General features: G+C 47.9%; 1 protein-coding gene across 1 annotated transcript in view; it reads right to left on the bottom strand.

Moving 5' to 3' along the window:
• LOC108090798 (plectin) overlaps window positions 1–21,250 on the bottom strand; it is a 36,703-nt gene that overhangs the window by 7,704 nt on the left and 7,749 nt on the right. The window contains 12 exon segments of the mRNA XM_043208329.1: window positions 4–192; window positions 536–856; window positions 940–1,122; window positions 3,129–3,245; window positions 4,251–4,283; window positions 4,662–5,150; window positions 5,462–5,707; window positions 5,764–5,853; window positions 8,706–9,853; window positions 9,856–10,071; window positions 10,074–10,115; window positions 10,118–10,148. Coding sequence (XP_043064264.1) covers window positions 4–192; window positions 536–856; window positions 940–1,122; window positions 3,129–3,245; window positions 4,251–4,283; window positions 4,662–5,150; window positions 5,462–5,707; window positions 5,764–5,853; window positions 8,706–9,853; window positions 9,856–10,071; window positions 10,074–10,115; window positions 10,118–10,148 — 3,105 coding nt within the window.

Below are 21,250 nucleotides of genomic sequence, written 5' to 3' on the forward strand. Positions count from 1 at the left end.
TACCTGCAGTTTCTGCTGTATGGCGTGCGACTTCTCGTAGCGCTCCTTGAGGACCTCCAGGTCCGTCTGCATCGCCTCCCGGTCGCGGGCGGCCTTCATGAGCAGCGTCTGCGCCGACTCCGAGCGCTCCTTGAGCGTCTCCAGCTCGTCGGAGAACTGGTCGCGCTCCTTCTGGATGCGGCCCAGTTGCACCTGGCGGAGCGCATGTGAGTGTTCGAGTGGTTTATGTGGGTGTAATCAGTGGTCGGTGGTCGGTAATCAGTGTGGTTGGGTGGTTGAAAGATAGTTATAGAAAGTTATGTACACAGGGGTTAGGGGGTTAGGTTAAGCTAGGCAGTCACATCGAGCTAGGCGGATTAGGGATTGTTAGTGGGTTTGGTGTGTTGGTGTGTTTCAGGGGTTGGCACAACACAGATACGTCACAGACAGATTCTCGGCTAGCTACCTCTCAAGGATGCGGAGTGTGGTGGTGGAGAGACGGGGGTTCTTGGAAAGGGGACTTAGGTTCGGGTTGGGGGACTGGCAGTGGGCATACCTGCGTCTTCTCCAGCTTCTCGCGGATGCGGTCCGTATCCAGGGAGAGCGTTTCGCGCTCCTTCTGCATCCTGGCCGCCTGGCCGAGGGCCTTGTCCAGCTGGGACTGCAGGTTGTCGTAGTCGTAGGTGAGCTTCTCCTTCTCGAGCACCAGCCGCCGGTTCTCGGCGCCCAGCTTGTCCAGCTTGTCCTGCAGGTGGTCCACCTCGTTCTGGGCCTTGTCCAGCGAGTTCTGCAGCTTCTCGTGCTGCAGCTGCGACTTGCCCAGCGTGGCCTGGGTGCGCTCCATCTCCTCCTTGATCTTCTCCACCTCCGAGAAGGCCTGCTCGGCAGTCGGCGATTGGCGATTGGGGGAAAGGGTCTGTGAGGTCGGTACTGGTTGGGATTGCTGAGAGGTTTGCCTACCCGGTCGCGATCCGCGTGGATGCGCGAGACGCCGCTCTGCGCCTTCTCCAGCTCCTGGCGCAGGCTCTCCTGCTCGCCCTGGGCGTTCTCCAGCTTCGCCTTGAGTCGGTACACCTCGCCCTGGCTCTTCTCCAGCTTCTCCTGCAGGGCGGCCGCCTCCTCGCGGGCCCGCTCCGCATCCGACTGTTTTCGGAGTTGGTATCGGTATCGGTATCGATATCGGTGAAGGTATCGGTTTCGGTCGGTTTTCGTTATCGATCAATCGAGGGGTTTCATGTTGGCGGGGGCAGAGTGGATGAGGATAACGGATATTATTTACAGGCCATTATGGGGGACAAGGCTCTTAATGACTGATTCGACTGACTGACTGACTGGCTGAATGTCTGGCTGATTAGTAGACACGAAACGAGGGTTGAGGTGACAAACAGAACATCAAGTGTTACGACAAATAGTACTTAAATTACGATAACGATTACGAACACGATCACAACGTCTAGCGAGCGATAGAGAGCGATTAATGCTGCGGCGAGCGGCTGACTTTGAGGGGGGTATAAAGCTTGGGAGCAGGGGAAATCAGAAGGAATGGGTAAAGTCTTAAGGAACATAACAGTATTGCGATTAAAGGGTTCAACATATTAATAAACAAGAACAAATATGAATAATTAGATAACTTTACAAATAAATAAAAATAATAAAATTAATAAAGCCAAAAATCAAAGGATTCAAGGATTGAATTTAATGAAATAAAAAAAAAACATATAAACAAGTGCAAGTCCAAGTAATCGTTTTGTTGGTAACAAGTTGACCCTACCAAAATAAAGGATTTTCTGGGACTTAAGTTTAATAAAACTAAGCAAAACATAGATAAGATGGACTGGCTAATGGCTTGAAACAAGGAGACGCAAAAACTGGACCGACTTCTTGATGGACACATGGCGGGCATTGGCGAACGAGTTCGCGATGAATGGACGACCACAGATGGCTCATTAGTGCGGGAGAAAGTGGGGGAAAGTTGAGAAAGTGCGAGAGCAAAGTAGGCAAAGAGTGCGTAGAAAGCTAGCGGATGTGTGGGTGTCAGTGTGAGTGTGTGTGTGAGAGCGAGTGATGGTTAAGTCAATTAGCCAGGTCGAGAGCGCCTTTCCGCTTCCGTCTCTCCTCGCTGCGTTCTATGTGTGGGTGGGCGAAAGTGAAAGCGAAAGTCCGGGGAAAGCGCTCCGGGAGCTGAGCTGCTCGAGGTCACTTTGTCATACTTTGCTCGCATCCGGCTTTGGGGAAGGTTTTCGGAATATACACCGGAAGTGGGGAGATGATGAGCTCGAGGCAATATACAATATCGTACAAGGTCAATCGATGTGTGTGCGTATGCTATATTTATAGGCGACTGTTTGAAGGTGTGAGTGTGTGTGTAGATGTGTATGCTGGTATGGCAATGGTAGTACATCAGGCAATGCAAGTTACATTAAATTGAACAAGTGACAGATTGCAACTATCTTTGATTATCTTTTGGTTCTTTGGATCTCTTTGGTCAGATGCAGTTCGAGTTGGCAATCGAATTCAATTAGGGTTAGTTGCGTTACTAAAAACTTGTTTGATTGATTGATTGTTGGAAGCGGTTACTCACAAAACGTTTTTCAGTTTCGCCCTATATTTAGAGAATGAATGTAAGCACAACGGTTTGGATAGAGTTTGGTTTTAGTATACATGTCTCAACGGTGATATTCGCAGAAAGATCTTTACAATTACAGTTTACAGCTTGCCAATACGATTACGTTACAGTTAAGGTTAGAGTTAAAGTTAAAGTTAAGTTAGGAAAGAAGCGAAATTAAAAGGAGTAAGTCCCTAGCTTTGGTGCTCGGGTTGTGTGTGTTTTTTTGGGATGGCGTTGCAGCTGAGAAAGAATGTCGGTCGGTGTGGACAGGTGGACAGTGTGGGTCCCTCGACAGTGTTGGTGGTGTGGGTGTGGAGGGGCTCCTCATTGCCAGGCGGAAGTTGTCCATCAACAAAGCACACGCACACCGAGACAAATCTTTGTACAGAGTCTTTGTACGCCAAGAATACGATACGATACGGTAAGTAAATCATAAGGTAAGGCCAACTGAAGAGCATTCGGAATGCATATCGATATGTATATATGGCTGTCGCGGTTCGCAGGCAAGGGCGGTGGGCGGTGGGTGTGGTTTGGGCCATACCTGCGTGACTCTCAGCTCCGCCTGGGTGCGTCGCAGCTCGGCGGAGGCCTTGTCCGCCCGCTCCTGGGCGCGGTCCAGCTCCTGGGAGGTGGTCATCGTGGTCCGGCCAAACGTGGTCTTTCGGCGAAACGGAAACGGGATAATTAGTTCGGTGGCCAGGAGGAAGGGGGTTAAGGTAACGAGTGCAACACAACGATCAAGCGGTTCAAGGCAAGCAAATGTGTGTTCTCAGATATCATGTGGACTCGATGGCGGATAATGCATAATGGATATGGGATGATGGATAATGCACGATGACTGACTGATGTTGAATGAGTCCAGCAGGCAAGCGGATTACATGGACCCCGTCCACGAAGCAGTGAGTGATTCAATGGGAGTTTCGCGTGTTCGGATTCGCTGGCTTTCGGTGCAGTTGGCGCTTGCTTCTCTAGATTTCGCTATGGAGCTGCTATTGCGGTTGGTGGACTATTCTGGGTCAGCGGACGGGCCGACTTACCGATATCTTGCCCGTTTCGAACATTAACTTTTGCACGTTCTGCAAGTACGATACGATACGATACGAACAGGTTATATCTTAGTCTCGGGACTCGCTTCTGCGGATGTGCGGACGTGCATGCTCGGCGGCAATTCAACTTGTTCACACCTCCGCTTCCTGCAGAGCGATTAAATCAAAACCCAACTAGGCGAGTGCTGCTAATCCCGTCTAAGTATCTAAGTGATATGTCGGGCTCTATCGGATCGGAAATCTGGGTGGTTTTGGTGGTGGTGGTTCTTTAGGTATTGGTGGTGCCAGCCTGCTGGCTCTAATACATGTATATGGTGGTTCTAAGCGGAAGTTCGGTGGGGCAGGCAAACAAAGTGGTACGTGTTCTGGGTGAAGAGTGCAGGTTGGTGGTTGGTGGATGTTAGGAGGTACGATTTACGACAAATGGGATTGCGATTTACAAATGGTGCGAATTTGCATAACAGCGATGATCGAAACGCTTTCGACGGGCTCTAATTACGTATCCAAAGTGAATCCAAAGTGATTATATTCAATGCTACGTTACTCGAAAACTACGATGCTCGATATTATGCAATCTAGTGGCAATTGGAAGTCGGAACTCGGATTTTCGGGCTTACTTTGTGTAGTGTGGTCTGTTCTTCTAGCTGCAGCTATTTGGTTTATGTTGGGTGGTGAGTTATTAATAAGTAGTTATTATTATTGATGTTGTTGTTGGGTAGTTGGTTGTTGGTAGTTGGTTGTTGGTTGTTGGGATGCGTAACGTGTACATGTAAATACATAGTCAGATACAGATATATAGATATATAGATATGTTGTATAGATATAGATGAATAGATAGCACATAGATATGGCCGCAGATCGATAGCATCGACAGCAGTATGTAAGTGTGTGCAGGTCCCCGACTAAACATGTATGTACACGGCGCCACATACTCGTACATACATACGGTTATGGGACCGCCCATGGCTAGTGACTCTGCTAATTACTCTGGTAATGACTCTGGGGAACTGGCAATAATGCACGAGTACCTGCGAACGCTCCAGGTCGTGCTTCAGCCGCTCGTTCTCGAGCTCGAGGCGCGCGATCCGCTGCTTCGTGGACTCCCAGTCGGCGCTGCTCCGGCCCATCTCGCAGGTGGCCTTCTCCAGCTCGGCCTTCGACTTGCCCAGCTCGCTCTGCGAGGCCTCCAGCTTGATCTCCAGCCGCTCCCGCTCGGTGACCGCCCGCTCGAGCCGCGTCTGCAGCTTCTCCACCTCGCTCTCGGCGGCCCGCAGCTTGATCTTGTAGTCGGCCACCTCGCGCTCGTGCAGGTCGCGCTCCTCCTGCTTCTCGTGCTCCGCCCGGTCGCGCTGGTCCCGCAGCTGGGCCATCTGCTTCTCCTTGTCGCCGATGGCCTCCTCCAGGCTGGTCAGCGCCCCCTCGGAGCTGCTGTGGTGCGCCTGCATGGCGGACAGCCGGGCCCGCGCCATGTCCACCTGGTTGTCCTTCTCCTTGAGCAGGTCCTCCAGGTTCTCGATCTGGCGGAGAGAGGGGTGGGGTTGAAATTGGGAGGGATTTCTTGTTATATTCTCTAATGAATTACAGAAGTCTTTACAGATATGAAGCTCTCTAAAAGGTTTCCAAAACTGTACTACAAAGTGTTTCCAGTTAATAAGTATTAGCATGTATTTTTAAAGCATACTTTTACGCGCCTTTTTCAGTGGTTTTAATTAATAGGAGTTTTTAAAGGAAAATCAAATAACTTTAACTTCCCTAAGATGAACATTTAAATAAACTAGTATAAGTAACTAGTAGCTCAAGCTAATTGATGTTTTGGGTGAAGTCTAACCTTGCGCTGGAGCACGCTGATCTTGCGGTCCTTGATGTCCATGTGGTCCTTGAGCTCGGTGAGCTCGCTGGTGAGCCGGTTGCGCTCCTGGACCGTCTGCAGGGTGCCCTGGGTCTTCTTCTCGATGAGGCGGTTCTTCTCCTCGAGCCGGGCGCGCATCTCCTCGACGTCCGTCTGCAGCATGTTGTAGTGCTCCTCCTTGGCGCAGAGCGACTCCTTGAGCACCGCTATGTGCCGCTGGTAGTCCTGACGGGAATTACGTTACTGGGCAAACGAAAATGAGTGCGCCGGCGGGAATTTACCTGGTGCTGCTCCTCGAGCGTCTTCATTTTGGCCGCCATCGCCAGGATCTCTTGATCCCTTCTCTGTATTTCAAGACGGAATTCGTCCAGCTGGGTTCGGATCAGTTCGGTTCGGATGGGAGTGGGTGGTGGTGTGGATTCGAGTGTAGAAGGGGGTGGAAAGGAACAACAGAGATATCATTAGATCAGAAGGTGCTGCCTCACGCGCGGTTGCCTGATCCTTAGCCAGGACTACGAGTACTTGGTGGTGGTGGTGGTGTTGGCTGTCTGCTGTCTCAGGGATTCTTTGCTGGTGCCTGTTGGCTATTGGCTGTTGGCTGTTTGCTATTTGCTGTTTGCTGTTGCAACTGAGTGTGGAATGAGCGATTGGGTGCGACAGCGAGCTTACGCCGGGTGGAGAATGAAGTTTGTTGGGATGAAGGGATGGAGGGTGTCTGGGCCCCCAGCCCCGAGTATCGCCCTCTTTGGGTGGTGTCTTCTTCGTGGTGGGTGGTCGTGTTGTTGGTGTTCGTTGTGTCCCTGTATCTGTATCTGTGTTTTATTCTGTATCTGTGTCTTTGGTTTTACTGGGGGTCGAGTGGGTGGTGGGTGGCGGGTGTTCTGAACTAGTTATCGGGCGGGTTTCCCTGCTTTCGGGAACGACGTTCGGTTTTCGTATGTAATTTTATTGTTGCTTTCGAAAAGTTCCATTTATAATGCTTACAGCTTAAGTTAAGTTAACAGAGTCGAGAATATTCTTGCTTGTCGGAATTAAGTCTGAATGCAATCTTAATTAGGTTTACAGTTAAATCATTGTATAAATAGTACGTCCCGTGGGACCGTAAATGTATATGCGTATAATCAGAATATTAACCATAATTATTCAAATACAATACAAGTATATAGAGAGTTATGTATAATGTGTATATCTTATATCAATATTCAAATGCCTCGTTTCTTGTTCTGTCGTCGTCTTGTAGAAAAGGTTACAAATCAACTGAGTCGCAGAGGAGAATCAAGTTTGGCTTTTGGATTGAACAAGAACAAAGAAGGGATAGTGGAAATTGGAAAGTGGAAAGTGGGATATAGGACTCTACTTATCTATTCACACGATCGCACCGGAATGCTGTCTTTCGAGTTGGCTAGTGATAAGCTTTATCTTTCGGTACACTCACTTTCGCTGATTACATACGTACGAGTATATATGTATATAATATAAACAATTGAAAAAGAGTTATCTATGAACACAATTTCTGTTTTGTTCTGCGATTGCTGCATATTTCGGGGTCTCGATCTACGAACTACGACTAGGCAATTAGGGTAACTCCAATCCGTTCTCGTTCCGATTCATCATCTAGTATATATTTAACCACTACTTTAACAAGAGTTTTTACTTTCTTTTAGAAATATCTATGCGTAAATTTCGATTTCGATTTCGAGTTCAAAGCACAAAAAGAAGTTAGGTAGTAAGCATGCGTTCACCGTGAATTTTGAATTTGGTTTCTTGGGACACAAACGAGTAAAATGTCTGCCAGAGGATTGCTATAGGTCTTGTATACTTGTAAGCGCTCTTCGAATACGAATACAAACACTAGTTGAGATACATAATAATACAGTATACGAGTATTCGCATAGACACATTTTGAATGCTTCTTCGTTTCACTTTGTCGGTGTCTCAGACACACAAAACTAACCTCATCCCCATTTCGATTCGATTCGATTCGATCCGATCCTATTCGATTCGATTCGACTCGATCCCCGCCTCTTGGGCTCTAGATTGCACATATAAATTTCCACGATTTCGTTCATAATTGACCTTCATTGCTAATCACACGCTAGTTTGTTTATAACGCTTGCTTTTGCTTTGCTTTTGCTTTTGCTTTTGCGGGGGAAGGTTGGAACTGAGTTTAGTTGCAACGGGGAGGCGGAAGATGATGGATGCCACTTGTGGCCACTAATGCGAGAGAGAAAGTCGTAATTGGGTCACTAGGAGTAGTTAGTGGCTGGGACAGGAGGTCCTTGCTGGCGAGGAGCTACTGGTACGCTTACTTTTAGATAGAGAGTGTGTCTGTGCTGCACTAACAATTGGCTAAGTTTCGAATGTTCATACTAAGTACGAGTTACGCTATAGGTTTTGATTTAATAAATTTTAAGCTTCGTTTTCGTTTTTCGGTTTTTCGTTTTCATTTTTCGTTTTCTTTCGATTTGTCAGATAGACAAGTTTAAAGTAAATGTTATTTCGTTCGCACACACATCCCCTTGTGTTGTGTATATATAAATTGTTGTTATTCGTGAGTAAATCTCGTTAGTTTTATATACAGTCTTTTACTTTGAGAGTCAAGAGCAAGGTTCTACGGTTTCCAAAAAACATCCACAACAATTCGAATGCCCTGAGTGCTCTATGCAAAGAACAGAGTAACGTAAATCAGTTAACTGAAATCGAGAACATGGTTGGTTGCTCCTTCGCTTCCTGTCGCTACTTTAAAATGGCACATGAAACAATAGTTCTCCCCACAACATCCGCCGCGAACTTCTTAGCCTAGTCTACTGAGTATCCACGTTATTATCGTATATGTTGTATATTGTATGTATAATACTTGGTGTCTTGTCTTCTCCCTACGCGAGAACTGCCGATGCGGAGGAAAGCGTTAAATGCAGATCGGCCAGATCGGCCAGATAGGCCAGATAGTCTATATCGCGGCTATCTGACCTCCAATTGGATTCTTTCGTTCGTTCTCTGATTGTAATTATAGGATGTTGCGATGCTCATTCTGATTCTGATTCAGATGCTGATGCCGATGCAGATGCAGATGCGAATGCAGATGCAGATGCAGATGCGGATGCGGATGATGAGCTTTTCGATGTTATGGGTGGTCAGGAGTGGGTTCTTTCGCTTATTCGATTTTTTGGTTTTCTTTTTAGGAGTCTAGGGATAGCGTGTCTACGTCAAATTTAAAACTTACTTGTCGCTTATGCTCTTGCGGCAGTTTCGGGTAATCTAAGTCTAGTTTCGAGTATGGCAGATGGTGGTGATGGTGCTGCGGCTGCTGCTGATGGTGCGGATGCGTATGCGGATGCGGATGCGTATGCGTATGCGAGTGCGGATAGGCCGCATGATGCGAGGATGCGTGGTGCGAATGCGGATGCGTATGCGAATGCGGATGCTGGTGCGGATGCGGATGCGAGTGGGCCGCATGGTGCAGCCCGTCCACGTAGTCCCTGGCGCTGCTGGCCAGCGTCCCGCCGAAGGGGCCGCTCGTATTGGCCAGTGCCGCCAGTGGGTGCGTCTGCAGGTGGTTCTGGTGCTGGTGCACGTGGTACTGGTACTGCGGGTGCATCTGCTGCTGCACGGACGCCTGGATGTGCGAGTGGCCCAGCGGCGGGCCCTGCGCTCCTCCCCCGTAGTGGTGCGTCCCGGCGAACTGCTGCTGCAGGTTGTAGGCCAGCGCCGCCGCCCCCGCTCCCCCTCCCCCTCCCGCTCCGGCTCCTAATCCCGCTCCCAATCCCTGGTTCTGGTAGTACTGCGAGATGGCGGGGTTGGAGGCGTGCAGCGACTGCTGGGCCATCAGCTGGCGCTGCTGGAAGCTCGCTAGCGGGTTGCCGTATCCCAGGTCGCTCTGGTACGGATAGCCACCGCCGTACTTGCAGCCGTACAGCGACCCCGTCCCCACTCCCACTCCCGCCGCCGAGGGGTAGCTGGACACGAGGTTCGTCACCGAGTAGGCGGGCCGGAGGCGGGCGGCCGCCGCAGCCGCACTCTGGGCCGCCGACAGCTGCGTGGGCAGGAGCTGGGCGGGCGGCATCTGCGCCTGCGCCGCCGGCTGGAAGTACATGTTGGGCTGCGAGGAGAAGCTCGTCGACATCTGCATCAGGTTGTCGTTGAGGTACGGCGGCGAGGTGTCGCCCGGATGGAGCGTGGGGTAGCTGGACACGACGCGGCCCAGTCCCGCGCCCACGCCCACGCCGGTGCCGAGGGGCGTGGTCACCAGCTGGCCCAGCTGGCGCGCCTGGTTGGTGAGGTTGAGGATCTGCGAGCTGCGCGATATCGACTTGTGCGCCTCGTTGAGCAGGTTCACGATGTTCGAGGAGCTGGTCTGCTGCAGCGGGGGGCGGGGTAGCCGTACACGTCGTTGTACATGGTCGCCGAGGGCAGCCCGGCGATGCTGTAGCGCCTGCGCCGGATCGGCGAGGTCTGGCAGGGGCCGTAGGGCGCCGGGTCGTACAGTCCGTAGCCCGCTGAGCCCGCGGAGGTCGAGGGGCCGTAGAGGTCGTAGGTGGTGGCCGGGCCGTAGCCATTGCCCGCTCCGTAGGAGAGGGGCCCGCTCCCGGACCCGGGCCGTAGTACTGCCCGATTATGTCCGGCAGGGGGGGCTGCTTCCGCTGGCGCCCGCGAAGTTATTGTACATCTGAAACGGCGATTGCAATGGTGGTTGCTGTAACTGCTGGCTGACTGACTGACTGACTGGAGTTGGGTTATTCGGGTTAGTCGGCTCTGATCTGAATTAGATTTCTTATTTCTGGTAACTGTTTAACTGGTTACTGGTTACTGGTATCTGGTATCTGGTATCTGTGGTTAGTGGTCTATTGTCTGGTGTTATCTGTTATCTGTTTCGGCTCTCCGGCTTCGATGCGTTTTGGCTCACACAGCTCTCGGCAGCTTTTGCCCGTGACCTCGTGATCATGATCGTGGCTTAACAAACATTAGCTACACATATACGTATACATATACACATACATATATTTTTAGTGGACATTCTCGGTTTGGCTTACAGTTAACATTGCGATTGCGATTGCGATTTTCACCCGAACACTTACGGACTATTCTGGCCCCATGTATTATACTTGAAACTTGGTTAATTTGCTTAGTTCTGGTTATCATTATTTTTGTTGTTTTTCTACAAGTTATTCAGCCTCGGCTCGATTACACTTTTGCGCTTAATTTACAATAGGGTTTTGTAATAGAATGAGATTGTTGATTGTGAGTTATGACTTTTCGGTTCTCTTCGTTTCGTTTTCCATCGGTTAGCTTTCGTTTGGCTTTATATGGTTGGTTATACAGTTAGTTCTGGGGCGCTTTCAACGGCTCTTGTTGGCACCCAAAAAAAGTTCAACAAGGGCGGGGAGTTGGGCGTGTTGTGTGTGTGTGTGTATGTTATGCGTGTGTTTGTGTGTGTGTGTGTGTGTGCGAGAAAGGGGGTGTGGCGTCGGGTTTGGGGACAGAGGGCGTGGGGCGGCGGGGAGGCGCAACATGAAATGTGTGTCACTTGGTTGACAGCCACGAGGATGTCGCTGCTTTTGTATCTATTTATGTGTGGATGGCTGTATCTTTGTAGCTGAGAGGGTGTGGGTGTGGGTGTCCCTGTGGTAGTGTGTGTGAGCTTTCATGTAAGTGTGTCTGTGTGTCGATGCTTCTCTTTTGTTGTTGGTTTGGTTCGTGTGATCAACGTGGCATACAAATGCAACTCGGATTCTGATTTCGTATTTCTCGGGTATATTTTTCGGGTATTTCGGTTTTTGTTTGTACAATTTGCTTTCGGTATTTGTTGTACGCAGAAAAGAAACATAAATATTCGTATAACAATATATAGTTCAGATGCATTATAGAAATAACGTGCAAAAGTATATTTGTTAAATAATTTGGTTCGGTGTGTTGGAGAAAACAAACAAAATATATATTCATATAGTTGTTTAGACAGACAGTGAGAGAAAGAGAGAGTGTGTGTGAAGGAGACAGTCAGCGATTGAGTTGAGAGTTAGAGAGAGACGGTACAAAGAGACTTAGAGAGATGGAAAGAACTCAAGTTGTGTGTGTCAGACAGAGCAGAGTATCTTTTCGTATCATTATCCTTTCTTCACAGATAGTGTTTCTTTCAGTGTACGTGTGTTGGTGAGAGAGGGTCGGAACTGTGTGTGTGTGTGTGTGTGTTTGTGGGAGTGTGCGAGTGGAACCCATCATGAAGAGAGTGTTCTTGTTGTTGCATTGCGTGTTGTGTGAGAGTTGAAGTTCGGTTTTGATTTCGATTTCAATTTCAATTCAGAGTGGATTCGGTCAACGTTCGTAGGATTAGTTAGCAAGTTCGATATTTACAAAAACCAAAAAGTAATATATCATACACAAACACGAGCACACATCCAGATGTGCACACAGACACATGAGATTGTGTGTGGGTCGGGTGCAACGACACGGCAACAATTGTTGCCTATTTTCCGGCCTTGAGGTGGGCTTGGAATCTCAGGTTTTCGGTGGGCGGTGGGTGGTGGTAGGTGGGTCGGAAGATCGGGGCTTTGGGCTTAAGGGTCTCGGGTCTCGGTCTGTCGTAAGCGAAATAACGCAATCAATATCAAAAACAACATACTGCAGAGTAACATATTTATATATATAGTTGTAGTTGCTGATATTCGTATATATAAAGAGCGACAGAGACAGAGAGAGAGAGAGGGAGGAAGAGAGAAAGTAGTGGGAGAAACAGAGACAGAAACAGACAGGTAGGAGTATATATTCATATGTTTGTTAGCCATATTGTGGATATATATACACGTCGTAATTGTTTTATCATTTTATCGTCAAAGAGTTGTCAGTAAATGAAAGATTTGCTTTCTTCTTCTTTTCTTTCCTTTCTTCCGTCTACTCGAAGTATTAATCAATTTGTTATTGCTTTCCCTTTGGTCTTTTTTTGTTTGTTATATTTATTTTGATATTATTTTTTTTTGGTATCGTGCGAAAATATTACAAAAGCATATTGTAAATAGTTGCATACGTTTTTCGATTCTTTGTAATCAAATTCGTTTTATATTCGTCATTGCATTTCATCAATTGTTTTTTTTTTTTTGGTGATTGCTTTTAGAACAACAACAAAATATATGTTTTAGATGTAATTAAAAAAGATCAATTCTGGAAACAAATATATATTTTGAATTCATTAATTGTCGCTTGATTTGGTTATTTATTAGTCAAGACTGATTGCCTACGTTTTAGACGATTTTGTGTGGATTTGATTTTGGTTCATAAAGCCAATTATTGGAGCCATTACAATCGATAAGTTTCGTGAAAAAATCATCTGCATCTTTTGGCAATAAAATGACAAAAGAATTATTCTTGTATGCTAAACAGATCACAGTTCACTAATGGTTTGTTAATTCGTATCTGATCATTTCAGTTGGGATTTTGCTTTCTGATTTTCAATATTTTTAATCTTGATTTCTAAGGTTTGCTCTTTGGTGTGTTGGTTAAATGTTATATATTACTTTTTGATTATGTAAGAACAGTAAGAAAAAGGAGTTCAAAAATCAGCGTTCCGTTCAAAATGCTAAGTTTAAAGTTTAACAAACATTGTGTGAGTGTGTGGGCGTGTGTGGGTCATTAAATGAAATCAAAGTACAAAGCGAGTGTAGGAAACTATATTAAATACTATAATAAAACGATTACACAAACAACATTAAGACACAAAACGCACATTTATATAGTTTATGGCTCGAAGTAAAACAAAGATTATTATAAAGATTGGATAAAGATGCCAAGTGAGAGAGAGGCAAGGAGAGAAAAAGAGAGAGAGAGCGCAGGTGAGCAGAACACTTAAAATAATGCCAAGAACTTTTGCTCACCCACGCACACACACAAACACATGGAAATGGCGGACCGAAATAACAACATTTTGGTTACAAGGTTACGTATACGTCACGTGTGTTTGTGTGGGACTACAATAGAAAGAGAGAAGGGGCATAAGAGAGAGAGAGAGAGAAAGAGAGAGAGAAAGAGAAGGGACAAAGGCAAAGTAAGAGGTGAAATCAAAAGCCGAGTGGGTGGTTGTGTGTGTGTTTGTGTGGGGTAGAAGTGTGTTAAGTGCCAAATACATGTAGCAGAGTGTATTTTCTGGCTTTTCAACCATTCTGTTGCTATTTTCGTTTGTTGCGTGCCCAGCGAAAATCATAAAATTAAAAAACAAACTCATAAAACGGAGTATTGCAAACTGAAAAGAAAGCTGGGGCAAAACAATTTCAACTTTTATGACTCCTTGAAGAGGGGAGAGAGCGTGAGGAGGAGGAAGACAGAGAGAGAGAGAGAGGGAGAGGGAGTACGAGAGAGGGGGGAGACTGTACCCCACGACATTGACATGTGAGCACATCACGCAGAACAAAGAGAATGCAAAACATTAAAGTGGTCGAGGGGAAGTCCCGCTTTTCAATGGGGATCCCCCTTTTTCCTCGCGTTAATCATGACAAATCATCACGTTCACGTTTCGTTTCGTTTCGTTTCGTTGTTGCCTGTGTTCTGTGGGCAAGGCCAGACAGAGTCCTTTTCCCTATTGTGTCCTGTCTGCCATCCACTACCCATCATATCCACCCAACCCACCTCTTAACTCATTGTCGCTGTTCCATCTTTTTCCCCACGCACGTGCCTGATGGAAATGTATTTCAAGTGACATCTATGAAGTGCATCCCTGTCGGTTGTCGCTTTTTAGAATTTCGGTGGGCCTTTCTGCTAATGAGCACGGACGCCAAAGGGTTAAGGCGAAAGGGTGTTAAGGTTACATGCGCCTGTGCTGTCTATGCTTCTTGCACTTTTCTGCAAGTTCGCCCTGTTGCCGAATTTCACTAATTACGCAGAAAAGCAGGCAATGCGCTTTTCCCTTTTTAGCCAGCATTGGCGCGTGAGTGTGTGTGTGTGTGCTAGCCTGAATGCCTGTAGGTGTGTGCTGATATGTGCCGCTGTATGTGAGAAATTTAATTTGCAACTCGAGGCCACAAAAGGACAGGCTAAACAGAAGAAGTTTAACCAGTTTTGTTTGTTTTGCGTGTTAGTTGCTGCACAGCGAAAAAATTTGGTGACATGACTGCACATTTTAGTAAAGAAAGTAGATACTTATTATCTGAAATAATTCTCAAACATTCTTTTGACTATGTCTCTTCTAATAGCAAGCTTCTTCTCTGTTTTGCGTAGTTAATATACTAAATTCCCTTGATTACTATTCTGCTTTAAAACGAAACTCTTTCAACTTCAATAAGCGTTTTTCTCAGTACTCAGCGTTTTTATAGCCTTTCCCTCTCTCTCTTTGTGTTTTCTTGGTTTCCCCCATCAACCATCCCTCCCCGCCCCCTCGGAGTTGCTCATGTTACGCCTTGACAGGACATTTAAATGGCTTTTGGTGTCTGGGTGCCTGCAGCGCCTATTGGAAGGGGCCATTGATGGGGCTACTTTGATTCACACTACTGATTTACACTACTCCCAGGGCGCGACTGCCCCCTTGGAACTCCACCCACAGACATTTCGGTTAGATGCATTTCGTCGGTTTGGTTTGGTTTGGTTAGTTTGTTATGCGAGTTGCCTTTCGGCTGATTGACTTTTGAATGGAGTTGAAGGTTGTAAGTTCTGTGTGCTGGTGATGAGTAATGACATTTCGAGCTGGCTGATTTGATGGCTGGATGATTCGCTGGTGGTTTTCGTGGACTTCAGTTGCCGCAGTTGTCTGACTCTGACTGACTGTCTGATTGTCTAATTGTCTGACTGACTGACTGACTGGTTGGTGGAGTGACTGTTTCCGGTGGGCGGTACAATACCTTGTAGTAGACATAGGCATTGTCCATAGGTTTCTGGGTCTCTCGCCTGGGTCTTTAAGAGCTAATGTCGCTGCAATCGCAATGTTGCAGTGTTGCAGTATCGCAGTATCGCAGTGTTGCAGTTCTGCCGTGTTGCACTATTGCAGTTCCGCAGTTCGTTGTACTTGGGCTTAGTGCTGCCTGGCTGCTATTTATGTAATTTGAGCTGGCCGCCGTTGGTGTGCGCAGGTGTGTGCTATTGTAATACAATAATAGACTGCCTCCCCGTTACTTTCTGCCTTTCCACGGTCGTTGTTCTGGGAGAAGGCTCCTCGCCGTTTTCTTCGGGGCGCGCTGCTTCCTGATTCTTAGCGCTGTCTGCCTAATCTAATGCAGTGCGAGTGTGAGCGTAACCTTCTGGCCCACCACACACACACTCGCACACTCCCAGTGGCCGAGGGGCTCACGCACACACACACACGAACACTGCCGCACAGACAGGACGACGAGCTGTAAAAAGAAATTGTTGTTTTCCTCGCCGTTCCCCCGTTGTTGCTAGTTAATGTTTGCTGCGAAAGATTTTTTTGGCTGCTGCGGCTGCTTAAGCAAAAATTATTGATTTTATGCTGCCACTGCTGCTCTGCTTTCAGCTTTCTGCTTTCTGCCTTCTGCTTTGCTGCTCTCCTGCTCTGCTGCTCCTCTGCTGCTTTGCTGCTTTGCTGCCTTGCTGGTTTGCTTCAGCTGCTGCTGAACGACGGGATGCAGGGATTGAACAAATTGCACTGGCACTCTCGATTTAAGCTATTATTTTCACACAGACACAGACATTTACAGGTAAAGGCACAATAATGAAATGCTCGACATTCCCTTTATCTACATCCTTTTGCGGTCAAGGAATGGAATTTTCATTTGTATATCCTCTTTCTTTTTTTCTCGCTTTTCCGCAGCACACGCGTTCGCGCCACGAACGGGATTTTCAATCGCGAATCCAGCGGATGACAGAGGGGTTCGTGTGGGATTCTCGTATCCTAGCACAGTCCTAATTCACTTGGCTCTGGCTCGCTGCCCACTACACAATTTTTTGCCATTTGCCCGTGCCAAAACTTCTTTCTTTCTTCTGTGCGATTCGCGACGCGCTCTGCTCGAATCTGGCTTTGGTCCGTATCTCGGCTCGACGGCTGAAGCGTTGCGTGTACAACTGTTCGCGCCTGCGGAGCTTTTGCGACCACGAGGCCACTCAGCAGCGCGGCACATCGCTCATCCGCACCGTCGCTCGGCCACTCGGCAGCTCAGCTTTCACTCGTTCGCTCTGTGCTCCTGCCACTCATTTTTCGTCACCAACTTGCTCGGCTTTGCGGAACTATTCATTCATTGAGCTGTGCGAAGTTGAACTTCTATTGAGTTTCGGCTCCAGCAAGGCCTTCTGATATTTAGATTCTTGAGCTACTTCTCTTTGCAGTGGTTTTTTAGTTTTGTTTCATAAGTTGTTCTTAAGACATTGTTGTGACTTTCAAATTATTTATTTATTTATAAATAAATTAAATAAATACATTATTTTCGTTCCATTTCTGTTGTTTTGTTTTCATTATTTCATATCTCGACTGGTTAATGCAAAACCCGAAGGGAACTCAAATTGAATGTGCTCCATGTGCTGCGATTTTATATTTTTTTTATATTTGATACTATTTGCTCATCTCAATTTGAGTTCCTAGACTGCGTGTCACCTAGTTTTTCGTCACTAAGCTTGGGCATAAATCTTCACTCTGTTTGCTTGCCAATTGTAAGCTTTTGGTACTCAGTTCGCAGTCAGTTGTCTTTCGGCACTAGGCTAAACCACTCGTCCTCTCCTCTTGCGGCTCTCGGCTCTCAGTCACTCGTCCCTCGTTCGTTTGAGCCCTTTTACCGTTTCCACTCGCGAGTCCAGTCATGTGGTCTGTGCCCCCTACGGAGCTTTGCAAGTCAGGCGAGAGCTTTTACGCTCGTTTACGCTCAAAAGCTGGCGGCAGTATTGATTGCTTGCCAAAGGGCTCGAAAGGGGGAGGGGCTTGGAGGAGTTGGGCGAACTCGTTTACAGCTACTCGCTGCAAGCTTAACCCTGCACTGGCTGCGGCGGTTGGAAAGGCCGTTCCTGCAACTGCAACTGACGGACGGCCTGCGCATGGCACGGACTGCACTTCTCGAGCAGCTGACTCGCGGGCGGTCCACCGCCACCCCCTGACCTGCACCCCTTGTACTTGCCCCAGCCCCCACCACAAATGGCATTCCTGGCCAGTTGGCCCGCAAAAGTAGGCAACACTTTGCATACTAAGGCAGCCTCCATTCAATTATTATGCTAAGTGGGCAACTCATTAGGCAGTCATTTGTTTTCGGATATGCCGCTTCAAATTGAATTCCTGGGCGCCCGGCCAATCGATAAATCGAAGAAGAAACTCCCCCAGTTGCTGCTGCTTCGCTTTAACAGCACTTGCTTCTCCTTAACGCACTTACTCTTTTTTCCGTGCTGGCAAAATGAATTTTGCGGTAGGCCGCGTAATTATTTTATGCCCCCGCAAAACAAAGAGCTCTGCGACCGCCAGCCAGCCAGCCAGTCAGCCAGTCAGGCAGCGGCATAATATATCAGCGTTGAGCGAGGCCCACTGGCAGCCATAACGAGTTGCCAGTAACCAGCACCCAGCACCCAGTAAGCAGTACACATTGCCCAGATCCCTTTGAAACCCGCTTGTGCTCCGTGCCCCATGCCCATTATTATTTATGCGTATGCATAGGACTCAGGACTCAGGGCTCAGGGCTCAGGGCTCAGGGCTGGTTCTCCGGCCGGGAACTTTATGTGCGGGGTGGCGTGTGAGTTTTATTTAGTGACCTGCGAGTGAAATGCCCGCCGCAATCGGTGGCCGCTGCTGGGGGAGTTTAAAATAGAGCTGGCAGTGTTTTATGGTATTCGGTCGTGAGTTGAAGCCAGTATGTTTGGCTTTAAATTTACGATATGGCACAATTTTCGCCGCTTTCCCGGGGTGATTAATCTATCGCCCAATTACAGCCAGATTTATGTTTCGGCTAGCGGCTTTTGTGGGTGCCACTTATGATGGAGGGGCTTCTATAGAGGTCAGAATTATTATTTTTAAGTATCGCACTGGACCCCCAAAAACTAAATCCCTTTTAAGCTACTTCTCCCCTAGAATTGTCCTACTCAAGATCCTCCTTTCAGGTCCTGCCCCAACGCACTTGAGTCCGCTCCTGATTTGGCATGTGCCAATCCCCGTAACACATCTAGAGCCCCCGCTTACCCCTTTAGGGCCTGGCTTAGGCTGCTAATTAAAATTCAGCCATTGGCATCGTTTTGCATAGTTTCTAATTTGCCAGGACGTTGTTGCAGAGAGATGGAGAGAGAAGGGGAGAGAGAAAGAGGGGAGGAAGGAAAGGGACAGGATGCGAAACCGAGTGAGGGCGAGCCAAACAACATGAATATTTGAATATGGATTTGTGTGGTCTGGCATACTGAGCAGCGTACTAAGCTTTGGTCATCGGCAGTCGGGGGTTAAGGCGGGTCGGATTGGCCCTAAGAAGGTCTTTAGCTCGCAGTCTTATTTTTGTTTTTTTTTCTTTACAGTAGCAGTAGCAGTGTACAAGGCACACACTCACCCTCACCCCCTGCTCCTCCTGAGCGAATTTCTTGATTTCACGCTCCAAATCAAGCTGTCTCATTGTTGTTGTTGTTGCGGTTGTTTGTTGTTGTTGTGGTGGTTGTTGTTGGTGTGGTTGTTGTTGTCGTCGGGTTCACCAGAAGTGAGAAGGTTGAGTATCGCATAAGTTTGTTAGATTTGTGTACATATTATATGTGTAAGCGTGCGAGTGCTCGGGAGGGGGCGGAGTGCGAGCCGAAAGTTGGGCATCAGGCAGACAAAGTGGCGTCGGTTAAATGGCCATAAGAAGCAGACAATAAAGCCACGAGGACTCTCGTAAAAAAATATTCGCATATTCCGGCCGAGATGTACATACGTACGTAGATGCGTGAGCCCGGGCCTCTGGCTTATGTAAGAGGGCCAAAAGTCGGGCGGCCGGAGTGGAAAAGTCGATTCAATGCGGCCCAACTTGGCCAACTGCTAAACAAGATGAATTATTGAAAGTTTTTCGCCCCGAAAAAGGGCCAACGGGGAAAGGGAAGGGAAGGGAAACGGGGGGGAAACTGCAGTTCGCAATAAATAGAATCTGCACCGAAAATAGGAAATGTAAAACGCAGTGACCTCGAAAGAACTGCGCCAGCCGATTGCTCTCTTTCCCGGCCCTGTTAACGCGGCGTATACGCAACAACTTTTAATTGCTCGCCCGGCAGAAAAAACATAAAAAAGGGGCGAGGCGAGGCGAGGCGAAATTTGTTTTCTTTTGTACGGCATGTGGGCGGGCGGTTGTTTTTCTTCAGTCCGGTTTTGTGGGCTGATTTTTAATTACTGCTGTCCGGGCCGAGCAGCTATGCCGCATTTCCTGCGACCATTTGTTTGCTTTATCAGAGACAAATTAATTTCGAGCCTCGCCAATCGCCGGTCAAGGCGCCTGTTGTCCCGCGTTCCATTCAATTGGTGTAATATAATAGCCACCGCCGGCTGCGCACAGAGTGCAGGGCGTTACGCAGAAATAAAATGCGATTCCCGAAAAATGCCAGTGGGCGCTGAGCCAAAAAAGCGGGCAAAAAACGCAATTTGAATACTTATTGTGCGGGGAATTCCATAGAAATGGGGCCCCGAAAAGGATGTCGGGCTTATGCAAATGGCTTTAACGCCACGGGGACTCAATGCAGTGCGCAGATAAAATATGAAGTTCAGAACTCAGCCAAGGATAGTGGCCACTCTCGGATAGTATCTGTCATTCTTGATGGCCATTCATGCGATACACTCGCACAAAGCGCACAGAAAACAAGCGCACTTTGAGTTTCGGAATGGAATTTCCCACTCTTTTCTGTTGTAGATTTCCATTACTGGTTTTTAACCAGTTACCAAACAAAGAAACCCAAGTTTCCGCCAGGCGTTTAAGCCGAAAGCCAATCGGATAGCAGCGGTATTCCCTTTGGCCTTTTCTCCGGCCGTCGTCTGTTGTCCCTAAATAGATTTGGTTTCTGTATCAAGGTTGCCCTGCCGCCCACTGGGAATTGGCCAACTGTCTGACCATGCTCTGGAAACGCTTTCCCGCTCCCCCACTTTGCCGCTCTACCCCTCCCGCTTCTTGTTTTCCCAGTGTTTTCTGTGCGCTCCGCTGCCTTTTGTTCTGTTTGCGCCCGATATTACGCATACGCCGTGTGTGGCTGTGTGGGAGTTTAGCTCGGGGCAAACATGTAATTAGGGGACGGGCTCGGATCAGTAATAAGCAGTTGGTCGTTGGTTGCTGGTTGCTGGTCGCTTGCCACGTCCTTGGGGAGGTCGGTGGCAGAAGTTAAGCTGCTGCAAGGCGAGCTGCAGCACTCCAACACTACAGCACTCCAGCTCTGCAGCCCTGTTTCAGATTGATTTCCCGGGGGAGGCAGGTCGTCGCCGCCCCCGATGAATAATGGCAGGCAACAGTAACAGAAACAGAAACAGCAACAGAAACAGTAACAATGGGGAAATGCACTTTCCTGCCACGCGAAGATGCATATCCGTCCATTGTGGCGCCGAAAAGTGTGCAACAAAATCGAGATTTTATTGGGTGGCGAACAATGAAATGACTAAGCTGCTGTCTGAGTGTGTGTGTGAATGTGTGGGTGTGTGAATTTATGGGTGTGTGAATGTAGTGGGTGTGTGGTAGTGCACTGCACTTAATGTTAATTTGAACGACGTTCATTGATGTTGACTGCCTCCACTGTCCTCATTCTCGTCGGCACAAAGTTGCAAATTAATTAAGCGACAACGGCAACAAGAACAAAACAGTAAAAATATGCAAAACATGTAGCAAACTGAATGAAACGTGTCAGGCTTTATCTGTCTATATGTGGGTGTCTGTGTGTGTG

The sequence above is a fragment of the Drosophila ficusphila genome, unplaced genomic scaffold, assembly GCF_018152265.1.
Source record: "Drosophila ficusphila isolate 14025-0441.05 unplaced genomic scaffold, ASM1815226v1 contig_414, whole genome shotgun sequence".
In the NCBI taxonomy this organism is placed as follows: domain Eukaryota; kingdom Metazoa; phylum Arthropoda; class Insecta; order Diptera; family Drosophilidae; genus Drosophila; species Drosophila ficusphila.